The following is a 21,621-nucleotide window of genomic DNA, read 5'->3' as shown; positions in this document are numbered from 1 at the left end:
AAACTTGGCCTATTCTCCACTAAAACGATTGCTACCACGCTCAGAAAGACTTTCATGCGGGCTTTGTTCCTTGCCCCACGTTCAAAGACACATCTCTCCAAGCTTTGGGTACTTGATTTTTTAATTGAATTAATATCTCGGGTCCCATGCTCTGTACAGCAGACCTTTCCATGAAGTACATGCTAAAGTAGTTGACAAAATGAAGAATAGCTGTGAATTTTGATGGAAAGAGTACTTGCTTTTATCCGTAAGGTAGGAACTTGGGCCGAATGTCGTGACATCGAGACTGGAGCAATATTTGGCGAAGTGTCATCCGTCACTGTCGAATTCCTTTCATAAAAAGCACACCTCCTTCTCTACATACTATTCCTTGCTTTCTCAACATCACCATCTACTAGAAATACCTTTGGCTCAGTGTTACGAGTAATTCTAAAACTACCACTCTATTTCAATGCATCCATATGTTGTTAAAAAATAGAGACAATGGGCCCAATATCTAGCCATGTCGAGCAACTTGCTGTTGAAGTCGATGTCTTCTTCCCTGTCCTGTGCGGTTTTGCTGCACGTATGGTTTATGCGTTCGATCACCTTAATAATGTTTTAATTACATACTATGGCATTTATTCATCTACGACTGGCACCCTTAGGGTTGGCGGTCTTATTCTACTATGAAAACGATTCGTGCGCTCCATAGCCACCTCACTCTAATAATGAATAATAACATATTACTGTAACTTGTACTTTCCCAAGTAACAGAGTATAATTCATTGGGTTGGTGATATGTGCTAGCTACTTCTTGATGCCTAGGCGTAGGCTTTCTGCTTGGGCAACCTTCGTGAGAACTTCGTCTTGGTCTTTCACCGGCTCGTAGCCTAGCTGTTCCTTTGCCTTGCTGATATCCCATTGGCAACCACCTGCAAGGTGTGCAAGTCGCTGACTGCGCATCTCGGGGAATTTTGTATTGAAGGTGAAAGCCCAGTACAGCCACTCACCAAGCTGCGCAATACCGACGACGAGCCAAAGCGGTATGATTTTGATTTGATCTGGCGGCACCGGATGACCGGCGCCGGCGTGCAATTTACGCACGAAATCAAAGTAGGGGAGACTGACGCCGTCGGAAATAAAGAAAGCTTGGCCGCCGTTGAGACGACCCTCGAGTATTCGTTTGGCTGCCAGAATGTGTGCTTCGCAGGCCTTTTGTACGTAGACAAATTCAAAGACTGGCTTGTTATCCCCAAGTTGCACCTTATGCTCGTCTCTTTTGATTGTGCTCAGTATTGTCCCCACGCAGTTGTCATCGTTCTCCCCATAAAGTCCAGGGATGCGTATGACAGCAGTGGTCAGGGAGGGCGGTGTATTAGCAGCCTGCACCTCGGCATCGGCAATGGCTTTCGTTTTGGCGTATGGGTTAGCGCCTTTGCTGCTTTCGGTATAGAGCTTCGCAGTTTCCTCTGTCTGTTTGACGCCGGGCATCTGTTCAAGCGCAGAATCCGAACCAGTGTAGATGAAGGCCCGCGCGTTTTCTGTTTCGCGAGCAACCTTCAAGAGGTTACGGGTGCCGTCTACATTCGTCTTGTACAGCAGAGGCTCTGGAGCGATGTCTTTTGGCGATGCAACGTGAAACACGACTCGCGGATTGATTTTTGTAAAAAGATCCGCCACCTGCTGAGCATCACTGATATCTCCTGCATGGTAGGTGACGTTTGGATACAAATTCTGGTCCGGCTTGCGACTGATAACGTGGACAGCTGTGCATGTCGATTCTGCCTGTAGTGCTTTGACCAGATTAGAGCCCAGGTAGCCACAGCCGCCGACGACCACAACAATCCCAAGATCGGAATTGGAGGCCATGCTGGAGATTCAATGAACTACGGCGAAGCTCCCTGAAGAGTAGATCAGCGACGATATATTTTCCTCCTTTTCTCCTGTTTTGTTGCAACCTGAGGAGGTATTTGTGACAAGGAAATAGAACGTGGAGAGTCGAGGTACAAATGTACACAATTCAGCCGCACCAGGCTACCTAAGACACGGTCACACCATTCCTAAATAGACACAAAGACGAACAACGGTTTTGGATGTGTGTGTACCTAGCTCGCCATAGTTGATTCATGATGACAATTGCTATGTCTGTCTTGTGAAACAATTGCTCTATCGCTAAACATCGAGTCATCGACAACGCGTCCGTTTTGAGGCAAACAAAGTAGACCAATACAAGGCGTGACAATACGAAACTATGAAGGTACGGAGAAGGTATAATGGTATTATTACAATAATTCCTTTCATATAATTTACATAGAGTCAATATTAGATCATCTTTGAGATAATCTACTGAGGTCGATGTTATGCCCGGCGTAGAATCTGTTAACCCGCACCACTAAAAACCCTAATCCGCCGCTAATCCGCAGTCTCCGCAGCGCTTGCAAGGCTAGTTACTGCTCAACGCTTATCATTGGATGTGAATAATTGACGAGTGAGTTTTATTTTGTATGTTTGTGCTTGTATGGATGTAGTTATAGCATATCGGTCACATCAGCGCTCCTCCTATGGCGGCAGCCAGTGTCTTGTTCCCCTGAGATATACAGTATAAAAAGTCCCTTGGCTATCACAGCTCAGAGTGAGAACTTATCGGACAATAATTTCCCCCAATCTTGTTCTCTTCCTATCTATCTCTATCATGGCAAAGACACAGCAGCCAGAGTTCCCTATCCAAATAAACCTTGGAGCTGCCCTCGGCACCTTCTTCAAATCACAGCTCTTCGTGACTCCACCTTATCCAGAGGCCTCATTCACTGGCAAGACCGTTATTGTCACAGGTGCTAATAGCGGACTAGGGCTCGAGGCAGCTCGCCATTTCTATCGCCTCAATGCAACAAAAGTGATCCTTGCCGTTCGCACTGTGTCCAAGGGCGAAGCCGCCAAGGAGGATATCCTCACCAGTGTCAAGACAAGGAACGATACCAACGCAATTGAAGTTTGGTCACTTGATCAAGCCAAGACGTCTTCGACACTCGCGTTTTCCGAGCGTGCACATACGGAATTGTCCCGCGTGGATGCCGCCGTGCTGAATGCTGGTATCAACACCAAGAATTTCAAACTAGTCGAAGGATATGAGCACGTGACACAAGTCAACGTACTCAGCACGTTTATGTTGGCATTGGCGCTGTTGCCCAAGCTCCTAGACACGAAGACCCGGTTTCTGGAATCAACGCCTCATTTGACCATTGTTAGCTCGGAGGCACATCACTTGACCAAATTCGAGGAAATCAACGCCCCGAACTTATACGAGAAGCTGAATGAGGAGCAATCGTACGCCCAACAACCGAGATATCAAGTCAGCAAGCTACTCGAAATCCTCTTGACACGCGAACTAGTCGCCCGGCTCAAGGCCAATCCCAAATTCGATACGAATCCCGTCATTATCAACCTCGTAAATCCAGGCTTATGCTTGAGCTCCCTCACCCGCGACGACGTCAAGCCTTCACTCTTTTTCCGAATTGCGAATAAACTTATCGCGCGCACAACCGAACAGGGTGGTCGATGTCTGGTGCTCGCTGCGTCTGCGCCGGAGGATTCGCACGGAGAATTTCAGAGTGATGGAAAGAATCAGGATGTAGAGGCCTGGATATATAAAGATTTAGGCGAAAAGGTGCAGAAGAAGGTCTGGGAACAGACTGTGCCCATTTTGGAGGCCAGAAAACCGGGCCTTCTGAGCGCCGTCGGGCTGTGATTATCCTTCAGTTCGGATTGACTCAACAGATCATTCAGAGTAGTTAAAGAAGAAAGGGTGAGCTGATAGCTACTAGTACAATGCACGATGTTCAATTAGTGCTTTCTATGGTTGAGCGGAGAAGAGTATGTTTCCCCGCACTCGGCATTCCTTCCTTATTTGTACAGCAACGATTACCCTAGATAGCTCTGGTAGTGACGCTGGTAGTACTGGAGCAACAAAAAGTCGACTCACAAGGTCTGCTTTTATTGCTTACCGCCAGCCTGACAGAATAGCAAACGCCATACTGTTTGCATCGCTCTTCGAATCCAAACAGATCGTGTGATCAAGCTTCTCCGCATCGGCCTTCTCCAGTCCGACTCTGGATAACCTACTTTCCACTGTAGATTTCTCGTTCCCTTCACTGAATCATCAACTTTCTTGACAGAAAGTAACGGCTGCCTCATACGGAAAAAATGGCAGAGATTCCTCTTCCTCCCATTCCTCATGTCATCTCAAAGATGCCATGGATACAACTAGGGAACTTTGAGACTGCCTCGTCCAAGACGCCGCCACCGAGACCATATCCTGCACAAAGCCAGCCAGCGGAGCGCGCAGCTGCAAGGTTTGGGGTACACGGAAATGCAATTTGTATGGAACCATTGATTTGATTTTGAATACCAATGGGGTAGCGCTTACGGGATATGTATATGCAGTGACTGGAGGCGCTGGCATGCTGGCTCTAACTTCAGCTCGAGCTTTACTTGAACATGGTCTCACTGGGCTCGCGTTATTTGACCTACCGAGCGCTATAGAAAAGAGCGAAAATGCCATCGAAGCACTACAAACCGAGTTTCCGTCAACGAAAATCATCACGCAAGCCTGCGACGTGACGGACGAGAAAGGTATGATAGAGGCGACTCGATCTGCAAAGGCGCAATTGGGTGAAATCAATATTCTATGCTGCTTTGCGGGGATGGTTGGCGTTGTTCCTTCCGCGGAGCAGTCTGTAAATCATTGGAGGAAGATAATCGACGTCAATACGACTGGTTGCTGGATTGCTGCACAAGCGGTTGGGCGGTAAGTATTTGAAGTCACCTGCATAATGCTTTTGAAGGCATAACATTTGTTGGGACATGCAACACATCGCACATAATGCATACTGACGTGGTGGCACAGAGAGATGATTGCTAGCAAACATGGAGGGAAAATCATCTTCATCGCATCGATCTCCGGTCACCGCGTCAATTACCCGCAGCCACAGGCCGCGTATAACACCTCAAAAGCCGCATTGCTACATATGAAAAACAGTCTGGCTGCGGAGTGGACGCGTTATGGGATCCACGTCAATACCATTTCGCCGGGTTATATGGACACGGTTCTCAATGAGGGCGATGACTTGGCGCCTTGGAGGCAGATCTGGGCGGAACGAAATCCGATGCGTCGTATGGGGTCGCCGGAGGAGCTTACGGGGCCTGTCATTCTGTTATGTAGCGATATTGGCGGAAGTTATATCAATGGCGCGGATATCGTGGTTGATGGAGGTGGTTTGGTTTTCTGAACTAGACAATGGACGAGGTGCACGGCAGGCTTGTTAGAGCTCGCTATAGCATGTGACAAGAACACTGAGATCGAAGCCTAAACTTGAATAACCTAGAGCGTTAACTGCATGTAATCGAGTAGCCAATTCTACCTTTAGAGACGGTGAACCTGTTGGGCCCAAACGTCTCATTGGCACCGCTCCTTGCGTCTGCCGCCTGTTGGATGCCTCGTCAACACAATGTAGGTTCGTCGCCTCGAGCCCTCAATAGCCCTGTTATGTGTTCTTCTCGTCCTAGTCTGCCGGAACACGTGGCGCCAATGCGGACCGGAGCCTTTGCGAACGGCATTGTACATTGAGTGGTGGAAGTCGGATGCAGAGGTAGGCTACTAGCGATGGTGTCCGACCAAGACTAAATATCGCAGAGTCAATATCTATTGTAATGAAATGATTATCTGAGCCGAGGCTCGCTGACATTGTTCATTAATGACTTGGTGAAATTATATCAGGGTCGAATCATAACGAAGGCAAATAAGGATGTGGTGCAATGGAACAGGCAATAGTAGTACGGAGAAAGTCCAGATCGCGGAGAGCTGCTGATGTCATTAGCGTGCCTTAGTCGCCAGGCACCCGAGCTTCCTGCCTTGTCTGCTACCTTCATTCCCGTCGTCACCTGCCTGCCCATCAGCGATCGATCGTCAATCCTTTTTCGTACAACTTGCCGGCCACCAGGCTATCCTTTCAGACTAACTGCCTGTTGGACTTCTCAGTCCTACCTCTTATTTACATTCATTATTCGCACTATAAAGCTCCAACATTCGATTATACAGTATCAATCCCGCGATCGGTCCTGTGTGGATCGGCTCTTGCGAAGCTAACGGCTTKCGCGACTCCACAACCAGCACTCGTCACTACCTTTCTTGCGCAGGTCGGATCGTTAAGCCGCCTCGCCACATAATCGCATCTGTCTTGTATGATATCACGCTGAAACGCGCCGTCCGTCCGCTCATAGTGCCAGGCAGGGATAGAAGACCGTTGGGCAATCACCAGTACCAGCTTGGTCTGGTCACGAGCCGCCGGTTGACAGGATGAGAGGCCTGCAAAACCTAGCTGCGGGCTTGCTCTGTAGCACGCTGGTTTCTACAGTTGCAGCACAAGGAATCACTGCTCTACACGAAGCTGGTCGATGTGCTATTCGTGGTCATTGTGGAAAGAAGAGCATTTTTGGTGGAGAGTTGCCTTGTCCGGACAACGGGCTTGCGCGCGAGCCGGATGACGCTGTCAGAGAAAAGCTAGTTTCGCTTTGTGGAAGCAAATGGTCTGAGGGACCTGTGTGTTGCGAAGGCGAACAGGTAAGTATCATATTTCGGGTACTGGGTAGACTAGCTGACAACCTTCGGTCAAACAGGTCGACGCCTTGAAAAAGAACCTGAAGCTTGCGGAGGGTATCATTGCCTCGTGTCCCGCATGCGTCGATAACTTCTTCAACACGTTCTGTACATTCACATGTTCGCCGGATCAGTCTTTGTTCGTCAATGTCACACAAACTGAGCCTAAGGGAGACAAGTTTCTGGTCACGGAAGTAGACAATCTTTGGTCGGAAGAATGGCAGAGCGGATTCTACGACAGTTGCAAAAATGTCAAGAATGGCGCGTCTGGAGGAAAAGCTATTGATTTTATTGGTGGGGGAGCCAAGAATTATACACAATTCATGAAATTTCTAGGCGACAAGAAGCTGCTCGGCAGCCCGTTCCAGATCAATTATGAGACAGAGCCTCGAAACCCGGATCATGGCATGAAAGCTCTGACAATCAGTCCCAAGGCCTGTAATGATTCAGATCCAGCTTATCGTTGCTCTTGTGTGGACTGTCCTGAAGTCTGCCCAACGTTACCAGAAGTCAAGTCACAAGAGTATTGCCACGTCGGACTTATGCCGTGTATGTCCTTCGCAGTCATTATCATCTACTCGGTATTTTTATCTCTCGTTGTATCCATATCAAGTTTTGTGGCCTATCGAGAACACCGATATCGCAAACCCGAAAGGGTTAGATTGTTGCAGGATCCCGTGCAAAGTGATGACGAGGACGACGGCGAGCTCGTCCATGGTGCTGGCTACTTGGAAACACCTCATAAGCACTACAAGCTGAATGGAATCTGTGATAAAGCTTTCAACCGGCTAGGTAGTCTCTGTGCCCGCTTTCCCGCAATAACGATCTCTGCGAGCGTCGTTGTCGTCGGACTTCTCAGCTTAGGGTGGACCCAATTCACTGTAGAGACAGATCCCGTTCGTCTCTGGGTCAGCCCTACTTCGGACGCAGCTCTAGACAAGGAATTCTTTGATGACAACTTTGGTCCATTCTTTCGCGCCGAACAAGCATTTTTGATCAACGATACAGGCCCAGTACTGAGCTATGATACTTTGAGTTGGTGGTTCGATGTTGAGAGTCGTGTTCGTCGCATGATATCCTTGAAGCAAGGCTCAACTCTAGATGACGTGTGCTTCAAACCTGGTGATGCCTGTGTGGTACAATCACTAACAGGATATTATGGTGGGTCATTTGCTGGAGTCACTCCCAGGAACTGGCAAAAGACGCTCGCTCATTGCACCGAATCACCTGGTGATGTTAGCTGTCTCCCGGACTTCAAACAACCTCTTCAACCTACCATGGTTCTTGGTGGCTATGAGGATACTGACAATGTACTCGACGCAAGCGCTATTCTGGTCACTTGGGTCGTAAACAACTTTCTGCCGGGGACAGAAGGTGAAAGCAAAGCCATCGACTGGGAAGAAAGTTTAAAGCAAGTCTTGGGGGTCGTGCAAGAAGAAGCACGCGAGCGCGGTCTACGTCTATCTTTCAATACGGAGATGAGTCTAGAGCAAGAGTTGAATAAATCAACCAATACTGACGCTAAGATTGTGGTCGTCAGTTACGTCATTATGTTCATCTATGCATCTATTGCGTTGGGATCTGGGGCACTAACTCTTCGGTCGCTCTTGACTAATCCATCAAACGCATTGGTCCAGTCCAAATTTACCTTAGCGATTGTCGGAATTGTGATTGTTCTAATGTCTGTTTCCTCGTCGATTGGATTATTCTCTGCGCTTGGAATTAAGGTGACCCTTATTATTGCTGAAGTCATCCCATTCCTGGTGCTTGCCGTTGGAGTCGACAACATCTTCCTTATTGTCCACGAATTCGATCGCGTGAACATCAGCCATCCTGATGAGGAAATTGACGAGCGTGTTGGTCGTGCCCTTGGCCGCATGGGACCTAGTATTCTCCTATCAGCCATTACTGAAACCGTGGCATTCGCTATGGGTATATTCGTCGGCATGCCAGCAGTCAAGAACTTTGCAGCTTACGCCGCTGGTGCCGTTTTTATCAACGCCATTCTCCAAGTTACCATGTTCATTGCTGTACTTGCACTTAACCAAAGACGAGTAGAAAGTCTTCGCGCGGACTGTTTTCCTTGTTTCACCGTTCGCCGAGCAACATCTTCTGGTCTACCGGAGGGCGTGGCGTATGATGACACGGCAGGAGAAAGCTTCCTTCAAAGATTTATTCGCCGCGTATACGCACCAGCTCTGCTAGACCGGAGAGTGAAGGCAGCTATAATAGTCATCTTTCTCGGCTTATTTACAGCAGGTCTGGCCCTCATACCTGAAGTCGAGCTAGGTCTTGACCAACGTATTGCGCTACCAACCGGCTCATATCTTATTCAATATTTTGACGATCTTGCCGATTACTTTCAAACGGGCCCTCCGGTGTATTTCGTCACACGTGGCGTCAACATAACAGCACGATCACATCAACGACAAGTTTGTGGTCGATTTTCCACATGCGAAGAATATTCGCTTCCTTTCGTGTTAGAGCAAGAGTCCAAAAGGCCCAATGTTTCTTATATATCCGGATCTACTGCCAGTTGGTTGGATGACTTCTTTTACTGGCTCAATCCCCAATCAGATTGCTGCAAGGAGGACAAAAAGATCTGCTTTGAGGATCGCACTCCAGCTTGGAACATTACCTTATCAGGCATGCCTGAGGGAGAAGAATTTATCCACTATGTTGAGAAGTGGATCGAGTCGCCCACGGATGCCTCCTGTCCGCTCGGAGGCAAGGCTCCTTATAGCAATGCGGTTGTGATTGACAGCAAACACCTGACCACAAACGCCACTCATTTTCGAACGAGCCACACTCCCTTGAGAACTCAGGCCGATTTCATCAATGCACAAGCCTCAGCTCGACGCATATCAGAATACCTGTCAAAGGAACACGATATTGACATCTTTCCCTACTCGAAGTTTTATATCTTCTTTGATCAATACGCCTCTATCGTTCGCCTGACAGGTACCCTTCTCGGAGCCGCGATCGGCATCATTTTTGTAGTGAGTTCTGTGCTACTGGGATCTCTGGCTACTGGTGCAGTCGTTGCCACGACTGTCGTTATGATCGTCGTAGACATTATAGGAACCATGGCTATTGCGGGTGTATCGCTCAATGCAGTTTCACTCGTTAACCTGGTCATATGTGCGGGAATCGGAGTCGAGTTTTGTGCTCATATTGCTCGTGCTTTCATGTTCCCGTCTCGCAACATGCTTGAGAAAAGCCCCAAGTTGCGCGGCAAGGACGCAAGGGTCTGGGCTGCACTCATCAACGTTGGAGGCAGTGTCTTCAGTGGAATCACTATTACGAAACTTCTTGGTGTCTGTGTACTCGCTTTTACACGCAGCAAGATTTTTGAGATATACTACTTCCGTATCTGGTTGGCCCTCGTGGTCTTTGCCGCGACCCATGCATTGATCTTTTTGCCTGTTGCTTTGAGTTATTTTGGCGGGGAAGGTGAGTTCATATCTTTTATATATTCATTTGTGCATTACTGACGGTCGTGCTTCTCATTAGGCTACGTGGATCCTGAATCAGATGGCGGTTTGGAAGACAACCTTGCAGCTCGCGGCTATCGATCGCTACTCATGAACGACGACTACGACTCTGAAGAAGAGGATTGAAATCGAACATTTGGTCGACATACGTAATCATAAATTTTATAGGTCACAAGAATGACTCCGTCATGTCAAATGGAAGAATCCATCTTATCGCTTTTTGTTGGTGTTTTTATACGGATGGATTTAATTTCTTCAATGTTTCGATGGGCAGGAAAAGTAGATGATATTCCATATGCCCACCATATGAGAGACAGATATGTAAAACCAAATATCTGGAAATCTAAAGCGTTTCTCGAGCAATAGAGAAAGTAACACACCGAAATAGTCGTTCCTGGGAACATTGAGAAATAGTATAATGCCATTCTTCGATGATTAGCTAGAAGTTATTACAAAAGCCCTTCAAGCGTACACTTTGTAGGCATGAGTCTCGACATAGAAACGAACATCCAGTCATATCAGTGACCTGCACCTTGACAGTAGTCCTAGAACAGACAGATCATCTCATCAGAATCATGAACATAACCATCATCACCTCCAGGTGTCATCAACCGTCGCAGTCAACCCTGCACAACCCGTCGGCACAGTATAACTCCTATTCGGATCACTCTCCCACGTAATGCTGCCATCAGTATTGACAATGATAAACTTATACTGAAACGACTCTCCAGCGGGTAGACTAATAGTTACCGTCCACACCGGATCAGACGAGGTGTATTGACTCGCCGACAACAATACAGCGCTGGACGTACTCCAATTGCCGAGCTGGCTGATCGACCCGGAGATATACACTTCCTGGCCGTAGGTGGTGGTGACTACTTCTTCGAATGTGACTGCTACAGTTGACGCAGCTGTGCAGCTTGAACCACTGCCGCTACACAACGAGCTTCCAGACACAGAAGACCAGGGTAGGAATGCCCGCGGGGAACCCGAGGCCATGGGCACGGCGATTGTGCCGCTAGAGCTAACAGTCACGTTTGTGCAGGTGTATAGTTCTGTGACTACAGTGCCGGATGTGTACCCGCTGCCGCTGAGGGTGAGAGTGCTGGAACTACCGCTTGCGCCGAGATTTGAAAGGACAGTGACAAGTTGCAGGCCTGTTGTGCCTTTGCGCATGGCGATGGTGTTGGAGTCTTGATAGATGGGGGTATTCTTTTTCCTGTTAGTCAACAATGACAGCGTGTGTTTGGGTTAGTGGTGAACTCCTACCTTATAAGTCAAGAAGGCGGAGTCTTTAGTAATGGCCAACGAACGGATGGCATTCGAAGTTTTCGTATGAGTATACAACTGTGCAGTAGTCGAGTAATCTGATGTCCAGAGAGCTTCACGGTTGAGAGGAATGTTTCCGCCGTTGTAATGCTGTTCTTGTCCGTAATATAAGATCGGGATCCCGTCAGTCAAGAATATGAAAGAGATGACATTCTTGGCTTCAGAGTAGTCACTTGTGTAGCTGTTTGGTATTTATGTGTGATGAGAAAGATGCTCCCAATCTTTGAGTTGATCGGTGACTTACTAAGCGAATCTTGGATTGTCATGGTTCTCGATGAAGTTTCCGAGGAGAGATGTGTCGGCGCAGTCGGATTTGACGGTATTGATCATATTATATAGATTGCTGATGCTACCGCTGGAGGATTCAAAAGCGTAAAGCAATTGATAGTACCTGCATGGCACCATTAGTGATCTCGATAGTAGTAGATATATGGACGAATGTACTCACATTGGATAATTCAAAACACCACTCAGATAATTCTGGTAGGGGCATACAACCGCTGGGTCGCCATAGTCTACTTCTCCGATACAGTAAACGCCGGACGATTCTTCGAAAGCAGTGAAAAAGTCCTGCTGGATATGCCCTGCGGAGTCGATACGAAGTCCGTCAACTATATCACTATGGTCAGTAAGAATTCCTACCTAGGTAAAGATGATGAACGAGATAGCCGGGAGTATCATACTGGAATAATTAGCTACAAAGGACTCGACCCATGTGCCCCAAGTGTCCTTCACATATGTCTGAGTAGTATCGATATCCGGTAGAGAGACGATGTTGTCTCCTTCCCAGCAAACATTCCAATCAGTCGCATTGTAAGTGCTATAATCTATCAGGCAGTAAGAGTGATAATAGCTTTTCGATGGGAAAGGATTGAAAATGCTATAGTCGACACTGGTGCCGGCTCCATCGTATGCCTGCGGATTTTTAGTCGCCCAGTCTGTCTAGGTTCCGTTGAGGGAATTAGCATACCATATTGTTTACCACGATATCGACCATGAGGTACATTCCTCGCGCGTGCAACGCTTCGGAAAGTTTGAGCAAATCTGAAGAGGCACCATAGTGAGAGTTCGTCGCGTAGCTACCACGTAATCAAAGTCAGGTACTTTGTTCAGAGTCAACATATGAGTTTAGTGGAATGTATTACGCATTTTGCTGCCAGTAGCCATGATAGGCTTCGCCATCAGAAGTGTCGCCTTCGAAGTTTTCGGTGACAGGTGTGATCCATATGGCTGTAAAGCCCATGCCCTGGATGTAATCCAGCTGTGGAGAAGAAGTCAATCGTTAGCCGTTGCACGTACGGTGTGACTGTGAATCACATACGTGGTTGATCACTCCTTGCCAGCTACCACCACAGTACAACTATTATACACATCAGTATCAGGACTTGTGAAGGGTTACCGGACTAAAAGTCGTCTTGACTCACCCCATCGGCAACATCGCAAGAAGCTGTAGTAGAATTACTAGTCAATGCAAACCGATCCGTGAGCAGAAAATAGATTGATTGACTACGCCATTCAGCTGCAGTCAATCCCAGTGCCACACTTGCAAGAGCACTCCAAACTAGAGAAACGTTGGAAAACTTCATTTTGGCGGTTTTCAACTACAACCGAAATGAGCGCCCGAATCCGAGAGGCGATTGCTTCCTGAAAGAAACAACATTCTGAAGGGACGGGTTGATCTCCGTCTTTATATATTGGACGGACGATTCTTGAAGAAGACTATATGCCGGCTGTTCCTTTAGGATTAGTTTCTCCGCAACCTGGACGGGGGGCCTGTCGAGGGCAGGGGTTATGTGGAGAATGGCGCCGGCAGAAAAAAAACCCTAATGTCGGCGGGKTTTATTTGCCAGGGACTTCTCCCACCAGTCAGTTGACTCTCTACTGGCTTTTTCTTTGTGCATATCTAACTAGCTCATAATAGAGTAGCTTATTCCATAGCCCAGTCCTATTCCGTATAGAACGTTTCATTGCCGAAACGCTAACCCCGCGCTATGCACTTGTATGCAAATGATACAGCCAATTCTGACATTGACCAAGCAACGTGGCGTCAAGCCTGTTTGGCCTTTTCTCCTGGCTAACATGATTTTAAATGAGGTTGAGTATGCCCAACCTCGTATAGGTTCTGCGTGACTTGATCTTGTTCGATTCATTTTTGGGCAGTCCGTTCGTGTCCGATCAGATGGGGCGGGCATTGTTCTATTGTTGGCAAAAGAGTTTTTCCGGTGATTTGAAGATCTACGTGAGTTTAAATTAACTAACAAATGAAGTTAATCTACTAGGGCTCTTACCCCAGTCAAGAGTACGTACGTACCCCGATTTTCAAGACCTGAGAAACACATGCCAGGGTATTTTGTATCTGCCGGAGCCGGGGCCTCTCCTCAGTTTCCGTAGAAGAGAAGAGACGGACAGGATCAAGTATAAGAGGCAGTATTATGTATTTTCACTGCCCGAATATCATCACATGTCCAGCGTTTTGGAGAGTCCAACTCTACAATCCGGATTATTTTTCTGCCCATTTTGCTGACTACTGATCCACTGGCCTAGTATTGAAGCTACCCACGGAAAAGGGTTACATTTAGTGAACGCCTCATTTTTTAGACGCCTTTCATAATCCGTCCTCGCTATAGCTAGACATACCTGAAAATATGCTGAATAAAGGTAAACACCCCACAAAACCGATTTGACTCCTCAAAGTCAAATCTCCGCACACGGGCAATTACCGGACCTGAACCATGCCTTTCGTGGTCGGCATATAAATCTGCGCCGCGCCACGCTAAACAGGTTATAGTTCGGTTAATCATATATCCCTTCAAGATCTAGTATAATCATCAGCCTTGTGTATTACAGAACATGTCTAAAGTTATACATATAATCGTGCTATACTATCGTCAGAGGGAGAATTGAAAACTCTGATGCCTTCCCAATCGGGTCCGTACTGCAGCGGAAATAGCCTGGGTACCTCTGGAACAACCGAGCCTAAGAATAAATAAGGAAATAAAGTCGAGTTGAGATATGCACAGTTTTCCGATAAAGCTCCGATCATAGTGAATGTGAGAAGTAATGACTGGCCTTAAAGCAGTCAAAACAATAGAATGTGGGCGGCTGGAGAAGGTCAGTCAAGTCCTTATAGAAAGCAGAGCCCGTCTTATTTGCATCATTGACTCGGGTGGCATCCCTATACATAACACTTTCTTAATTCTTACGCTGGAGAATTTAATTGTAGGGTTTCTGGCGGTAAGCCCTAATCGAGCTATATATATGTAGGGAGCCAGGCAGTACGTCATTGCCCACTATTAACGTAAAGAATACTTGCCAGACGCCCAGCGGACTACTTTCAATCTAATAGACACTCGAATGGAACATGGTACTCATACACGTTCTGACCCGTTAACTGTAGGCAACAACTGCCGCGTTTTGTGTAAACTCAAGCAGTTGAGTGCCTAAGAGGATGGCTGATACATATTTCGTCCTTGTGCACTCCCGAGGTCAAGATAGGCTACCTCAGCCATGAACGAATGTTTCCAATTTCCTCGAGAAGGGAGTCTGCTAGGAATGTCTCTGACTGTCGCAGTCAGAACCAAAGAGAAGAAGAGATAGATACATGGAAAGACGAGAGAAGAGAGAAAAATAGAGGGGCAAAACAAAAGTCCCAAAAGGGAAAAGTGCGGGGTGGAGACGCGTGTGGCCGTCTTATTGGCTATGAGAGCTTCGTCAGAGCAACGCTAGGCCAAATCTGGTATAACAGCTGGTGGGACAACCGCAAAAAAATTTACAACGTTTACTTTTTTTTCTCCTCAACGTCTCCTTTCCCAATAAGCGGGAAATCAAAACACACACTTTTCCTTTTTGCTCTACTTTTGTGTGTTTTCTTGCGTATTCCTATTGCTCTCAGTGGGCTTTGAGGAGACTGCAGAAGTTGTTTGTGTCTTTTCCAAAAGCTTTAGCAGCACGTTTTTGCTTGTGACCCCGCATCTTGCAAGTTTCTTTTCTTTTTCTTGCAACCTCATCACGCTGAACACAGCCTTTTGGGTGAGAAAGAGGGGATCATATTAGATAAAGAGAGAAGATTATCACATAAAAATTGCCCACCATGGATCAACAACGATTCTTGCAGCAACTGCAAATTATTTTGAACCGTGAGAACATGTTGTTTTATTGATCCGTTCGTGCGAGACTAACCACCATATGATATAGCTTCCACCGGGGACTTGAAAGAAGCCACTGGCGTCCTTCAGAAAGAGTACTACAACAAACCCGAGTCCTTCCTTTTTCTCCTCCAGCTAGCCACCTCCCACGACAGTGATGACCTACGCCAGTTGGCTGCCGTCGAAGCCCGCGGTCTTGTAGGCAAATTTTGGCTAAAGGTTCCTGCCAACCAAAAGCCTCAGATCCGGGAACAACTCCTACGTGGTACCATGAGCAGCAATTCCGAGCTTGTTCGTCACGCCATTGCCCGTATAGTTTCTTCCGTTGCCAAAATTGATCTTCAGGACGGCGAGTGGGCCGATTTGCCCAACTTCTTGCTTCAGGCTGCCCAGAGCGGAAACAAGGACGAGAGGGCTATTGGTGTTTATATTTTCTTCACCATCCTCGAGTCTTTGGGAGAAGGATTTGAAGATAAGTTCCAGGACTTGTTCACTCTTTTCAGCAAGACCATCCGTGACCCCGAGAGCGCCGAAGTCCGCATCAACACTCTTCTGGCTTTAAGCAAGCTGGCTATGCACCTCGACTCTGACGAGGATCCCGCCCCTGTCAAGGCATTCCAGCAGGTCTTCCCCGACATGGTACGCGTTCTCAAGGATGCTATTGACACTACCGACGAGGACCGCATCATGCAAGCTTTTGAGGTCTTCCAGACCTTGCTCGGATGTGATCCCGCCTTGATGAACGTCCATCTTAAGGACTTGATCACTTTCATGAACGAAGTATCTGCAAACACACAGCTCGCTGAGGATACCCGCACACAGTCCATCAGCTTTTTGATGCAGTGCGTCAAATATCGCAAGCTCAAGGTTCAGGGTCTTCGTGTCGGTGAACAGCTCACCCGTACCGCTCTTCACATTGCAACTGAGCTTGACGATGACGACGATGAGGACGAGATTACTCCTGCTCGTTCCGCTCTCGGTCTCCTCGACATGCTCGCCCAGAGCTTACCTCCAAGCCAAGTTGTTGTTCCTCTTCTCCAAGCCCTTGGCCAATACTTCAACAGCGAAAATCCCGACTATCGTCGTGCCGGTATCTTAGCTTTGGGTATGTGCGTTGAAGGTGCCCCAGACTTTATCAGCAGCCAGTTCAACGAGATCTTCCCGATTGTTCTTCACCTTCTCAGCGACAAGGAACCCAAGGTCCGCCAGGCCACTTTGCATGGCGTTGCCCGCCTTGCCGACGATCTTGCAGAGGACGTTGGAAAGGAACATGCCAAGCTTATGCCACTTTTGGTCCAGAACCTCGCCAGTGCTATGGAAAGCTATAAGGGTGAGGAGAGCGGCCCCACAGTAAACATCATGAAAGCAGCTGTAAGCTCCATCGACTGTGTCGTTGACGGCCTCGACGAGAAGGATGTTGTCCCTTACCAGGATGAGCTTGTTCCTCTCTTGCACAAACTCTTCCAACACCCCGACTTCAAGATTAAGAGTCTCACTGCTAGCGCTATTGGATCCCTTGCATCTTCTGCCGGAGAGGCTTTCCTCCCATACTTCGAAAAGTCCATGCACCTCATGCAAGAGTACGCCACCAAGAAGGAAAGTGAAGATGAGCTTGACCTCCGTGCTAGCATCATTGATGCCATGGGCGAGATGTCCGCTGCTGCTGGCCCTCAACACTACCAACCTTACGTCGAGCCTCTCATGCGTGCCAGCGAGGAAGCCCTTCACCTCGACCATTCTCGCCTCAAGGAGAGCACCTACATGCTTTGGGGTTCCATTTCCAAGGTCTACGGAGAGGACTTCAAGCCTTTCCTTGATGGCGTCTTTAAGGGCCTGAGCGCCTGTATCGAGCAGGAGGAAGCCGATCTCGAGGTTGAGCTTGGTGATGCTGCTAAGGACCTTGTCGGACAGGAAGTCACCATTGGTGGTCGCAAGGTCAAGGTTGCTGAGGCCTCTGATGACGAGGATGGTGATATTGAGGATATTGACCTCGATGACGAGGAGGACTGGGAGGACTTCACTACCGTCACACCCTTGGCTCTCGAGAAGGAGATTGCCGTTGAGGTCATTGGTGACTTGATCAGCCATACTAAGGGTGCTTATCTTCCCTACTTCGAGAAGACCATTGAATTGGTTCTTCCTCTCACCGAGCATCCCTACGAGGGCGTTCGCAAGAGCACTATCAGCACCCTCCACCGTGCCTATGCTACCTTGTTCGCATTGGCTGAGGAGAACGGCCAGATGCCCAAGTGGCAAGCTGGTCTCCCTCTGAAGGTGCAGCTTCCTGTTGAGGTTCAGAAGTTCGCTGAGATCTTGATGACCGCTACCATTAAATTGTGGGGCGAAGAAAGTGACCCGTACGTATATCATTTTTTCTTTTTTGTTCTACTCTGCACTAGGTTGGCTCAAGGGCCAGTCTTACATGATGACAACACCGTTACCCAGCTCACTCAGACATGCTATAAAGCATGATTGATGTTAACAACGTATTCCAACGTAACCTGATTGTTATATCATCTGCTACATGATTCGCGAAGAAGTGTCTTGATATTTGCTAATAAGTCTCGAATACAGGGCCACCGTTGGCGATCTCTGTGGCAACCTTGCCGAAAACCTCCGTTACACTGGACCTGCACTTGTTGCTGACGAGAGTGTCTTGACTAACGTTGTCCAACAAGTGACCGATCTCATTACCAAGAAGCACCCCTGCCAGCAGGAATTCGCCGAAGACGAAGAACTCCAGGAGGCCGGCGATGAAACCTCTGAGTTTGACTGGATTGTTATTGACCGTGCTCTTGACGTCGTTTCCGGACTTGCCGCAGCGCTCGGCCCCGACTTCCCTCAGCTGTGGAAGATCTTCGAGAAGAGCGTTCTCCGATTCGTCAGCAGCTCTGAGAACATCGAGCGCGCTACTGCGGTGGGAACCCTCGCTGAGGTCATCACCGGAATGAAGGATGCTGTCACTCCTCTGACTGGTCGTTTCCTGCCTCTTCTCTTGAAGCGTCTTGATGACGAGGACCCTCAGACCAAGTCCAACGCTGCCTACGCCACTGGACGCTTGATCGAGGCCACAAATGATGCCTCTATCGTCTCTCAATTTCCCACCATCCTCCAGAAGCTTGAGCCATGCCTCCAGCAGCAGGTGTCTCGTCTTCCAGACAACGCCACTGGTTGCTTGTCTCGCATGATCTTGAAGCAGCACGACAAGGTTCCCATTGCCGATGTTCTCCCTGCCATTGTCAGCATTCTTCCCTTGAAGAACGATTATGAGGAGAACGAACCTTTGTACAAGATGATTGCTCAGCTCTGTAAGTCACTCTTTACTCGCTTAATTTTTATGATGTGCTAATATGCCTTGTAGACAAATGGGAGGACCCTACTGTGCGTCAACTTACTCCTCAGCTTCTTCCTATCTTCCAGGCCGTCTTGTCCGATGACGACCAATTAGAAGACGACCGCCGCAAGGAGGTGATGGAGCTCGTCTCATGGCTCAACAAATAAATGGCGAGTTTAGGCTCGATTTTACGTGGTCATTATCAGGACCACCGAACAAAAACCAAAAAACTCACCCCTTGATGACGAATTGTAATGATGGATAGATGTAATGATCACCAGGAGACGGAAAGAAAGAATCAAATATCAGAGATACCCCGGGAATTTTGATGACGAGCGAAACGATTACAAAAAGTTGGAAACGAAAGGGAAAAAAGGATATGGTCACAACTGGCTATAATTGAACTTGAATGACTCAAAAATGGTGACTCGGAGGACACATCATTTCAGTTGGGCGAGTGGATTATGTTGCGATTTATATATGTGTGTGTGTTTTTTCTCTTTTGTTTCGTCGATACATAAATAGCCCTTCCCCTACCCATACTTGCATCTCGACCAATCTAGTATTGATGTCAGTTAGTAAATAGACAGTTATGCAAATTCTGAACATAGCTTTTGGATTAATTTTCTGAGATCTGTGGAAATCGTGAGAGAGCTACTGCTCAATCTGCCTATAGTCCAATGTACATCGAATATGGTAAATGGTATAAAATGGGTCGAGCACGACTTTTATTTCTTAAATTGCGTTTTCGGTATTCTTTCCGAGAGAGATCTGGTAAAATTCATCGTTAGATCTCTATCCAGGCGATAAAATTTCTGTGGCTGTCCACTAACCACTCTTCAGTTGTCTACCCAATAATCTCCGTGCCTTGGGAAGTGTGCCATTTCATATGTGCCAATTAAGAGGCATTTCTGTCGGAAAGTTATGATGCTACCATAGGTGGGGTACCTAGAGATTCAACAAGCAGAAGATTTCGATTCCTTCCCAGGTATACTATACCCCCCGCCAACTGATTTAGGACAGACGAGCAATGGCAACTTCATTCGAGACCCTCCCAATAATAGATTTCCAAGCTCTTGGAATCCCGGCAACAAAGTCGGAAGCCCTTGAAAAGTTGAAACATGCTCTATTCAACGTTGGCTTTTTGTATCTCGCCAATACGGGGCTGGAGGTAATTATTCCATCAGATCGGTTCCATGTCCAATGTGAGACGCTAAAGCTAAGATTTTATCAACTAGAAACTTATCGAGGAAACACATGAAACGCTGCCGGAATTCTTTGACTTACCGGAAAGTGTCAAGCAAAGTTGCAACATGCTCAATTCTCCTTCGTTCTTGGGATATACTAGCCTAGGTGCCGAGACTACGGCGCGAAAGACAGACTTGAGAGAGGTATGACACTAGGACTTCAATTATGAAGAAGTGTTGTTGACAATATGCATAAAGCAATTTGATTTTGGGACCCCGGTGACGCAGCTATGGAAGGAGAACGATTTACCCTGGCAGCGCCTTGAGGGTCCTTCCCAGGTTTGTGACTAATTTATCCATTTCAACAATCGAAAATCCCAAACTCATATGCTTCTAGTTCCCAAATAAACAGGTTGAAAGGCTCGTCACAAGATACACATCCGCGCTGTCGACACTCTCTGGAGCATTTCTGCGAGCGGTCGCAGAATGCCTCTCTTTACCCCCAAACACATTTGAGACCTTTCTAGGCAACATGCACCGGCTTAAATTCGTCAGATATCCGCGATCTGAGCCTGGATCTCAGGGTGTGGGTCCACATAAGGACTCTACTGGGCTTTTCACTTTTCTGTCTCAGGATCCAGTTGGGGGCCTGGAAGTTCTGAACAAATCTGGACAGTGGATTAGTGCGCCGTACATAGAGGGTACGTTTGTCGTTAATGTGCAGCAGGGTTTCGAGGCTATTACAGGGGGCTTGTGTCCAGCAACGACTCATCGGGTTATTGTAAGTTCTATGAGGTTCTTTCATCTTAGCTGGTGATGATCTCTACTGGGAATGTCCTCGGAACCCTCCGCGGGACGCAGAACTTATCGGACTAAACTGATAGAAGACGTAAGCTAATTGGTACAAGGCACCCACGACATCTACCCGCTATAGCATACCATTTTTCCAAGCTGTAAGACTAGATCTTACCTTGTTCTTCCTGAAGGAAGCAGCGGCAGATATTGTCCGTCGCATTCCTACCCAGAACGTGACAAACATTGAACATATCACAATTCCTAGCGAGTTCTTGTCACCTTTATTCTCATGCGTAAGATACGAAATTGGACCCATTACTGGTCATTTACTAATTGAAGTAGTTCGGTGAAGCTCAATTGAGAAATCGTATTATCAGCCATCCAGATGTTGGCCGGAGATGGTATCCAGATCTATACGAGAAATATTCCCAACAGAGTCTAAGCTAGTGATTGAGCGGAGACAATCATTTAGGAGTTACATATGAGCAAAGCAAAGTAGGAGGTATTTATTTTCTATATTGAAAACCGTAGTAAGAAGGTTCCGGATCTCTACAATACACGGAAATATACTCCCAGAAATCTGTAAAATGGCTTAGCGCCGATTCACCTCGAATCATACGTACGCAATCTCTCGTATAAGCCCGATGGTCCCGGGGTGGCTGCCGGCAATGTTGCGATAGGTACAGATAGAGACTCACGTATA

General features: G+C 47.5%; 7 protein-coding genes across 7 annotated transcripts; 5 read left to right on the top strand and 2 right to left on the bottom strand.

Moving 5' to 3' along the window:
* Positions 1-789: 789 nt before the first annotated feature.
* BHQ10_002528 (uncharacterized protein) lies at positions 790-1,851 on the bottom strand (the record flags this gene model as incomplete). The annotated part of the gene is made up of 1 exon (XM_040874684.1): positions 790-1,851. One exon carries the CDS (start codon positions 1,849-1,851, stop codon positions 790-792), a length of 1,062 nt encoding a protein of 353 aa, XP_040731033.1.
* Positions 1,852-2,674: 823 nt separating this feature from the next.
* Positions 2,675-3,727, top strand: BHQ10_002527 (uncharacterized protein; the record flags this gene model as incomplete). The annotated part of the gene is made up of 1 exon (XM_040874683.1): positions 2,675-3,727. One exon carries the CDS (start codon positions 2,675-2,677, stop codon positions 3,725-3,727), a length of 1,053 nt encoding a protein of 350 aa, XP_040731032.1.
* A 500-nt stretch (positions 3,728-4,227) lies between these two features.
* Positions 4,228-5,267, top strand: BHQ10_002526 (uncharacterized protein; the record flags this gene model as incomplete). Its single annotated transcript, XM_040874682.1, has 3 exons — positions 4,228-4,357; positions 4,459-4,786; positions 4,886-5,267. The coding sequence occupies 3 exons, from the start codon at positions 4,228-4,230 to the stop codon at positions 5,265-5,267; spliced, it is 840 nt and encodes a 279-aa protein (XP_040731031.1).
* Positions 5,268-6,334: 1,067 nt separating this feature from the next.
* On the top strand, positions 6,335-10,254 carry BHQ10_002525 (uncharacterized protein; the record flags this gene model as incomplete). The annotated part of the gene is made up of 3 exons (XM_040874681.1): positions 6,335-6,598; positions 6,655-10,087; positions 10,148-10,254. The coding sequence occupies 3 exons, from the start codon at positions 6,335-6,337 to the stop codon at positions 10,252-10,254; spliced, it is 3,804 nt and encodes a 1,267-aa protein (XP_040731030.1).
* Positions 10,255-10,719: 465 nt separating this feature from the next.
* Positions 10,720-13,043, bottom strand: BHQ10_002524 (uncharacterized protein; the record flags this gene model as incomplete). Its single annotated transcript, XM_040874680.1, has 9 exons — positions 10,720-11,340; positions 11,398-11,638; positions 11,702-11,848; positions 11,906-12,068; positions 12,141-12,372; positions 12,428-12,536; positions 12,603-12,718; positions 12,779-12,817; positions 12,882-13,043. The coding sequence occupies 9 exons, from the start codon at positions 13,041-13,043 to the stop codon at positions 10,720-10,722; spliced, it is 1,830 nt and encodes a 609-aa protein (XP_040731029.1).
* Positions 13,044-15,547: 2,504 nt separating this feature from the next.
* Positions 15,548-19,103, top strand: BHQ10_002523 (uncharacterized protein; the record flags this gene model as incomplete). Its single annotated transcript, XM_040874679.1, has 4 exons — positions 15,548-15,593; positions 15,652-17,959; positions 18,177-18,910; positions 18,964-19,103. 4 exons carry the CDS (start codon positions 15,548-15,550, stop codon positions 19,101-19,103), a joined length of 3,228 nt encoding a protein of 1,075 aa, XP_040731028.1.
* Positions 19,104-19,966: 863 nt separating this feature from the next.
* Positions 19,967-21,365, top strand: BHQ10_002522 (uncharacterized protein; the record flags this gene model as incomplete). The annotated part of the gene is made up of 6 exons (XM_040874678.1): positions 19,967-20,107; positions 20,175-20,327; positions 20,382-20,462; positions 20,521-20,904; positions 21,032-21,211; positions 21,261-21,365. The coding sequence occupies 6 exons, from the start codon at positions 19,967-19,969 to the stop codon at positions 21,363-21,365; spliced, it is 1,044 nt and encodes a 347-aa protein (XP_040731027.1).
* Positions 21,366-21,621: the final 256 nt, after the last annotated feature.

The sequence above is a fragment of the Talaromyces amestolkiae genome, assembly GCF_001896365.1.
Source record: "Talaromyces amestolkiae strain CIB chromosome Unknown scaffold3.1, whole genome shotgun sequence".
NCBI lineage: Eukaryota > Fungi > Ascomycota > Eurotiomycetes > Eurotiales > Trichocomaceae > Talaromyces > Talaromyces amestolkiae.
The sequence above is the reverse complement of the archived record's forward strand: the minus strand, read 5'-3'. Positions and strand labels throughout refer to the sequence as shown.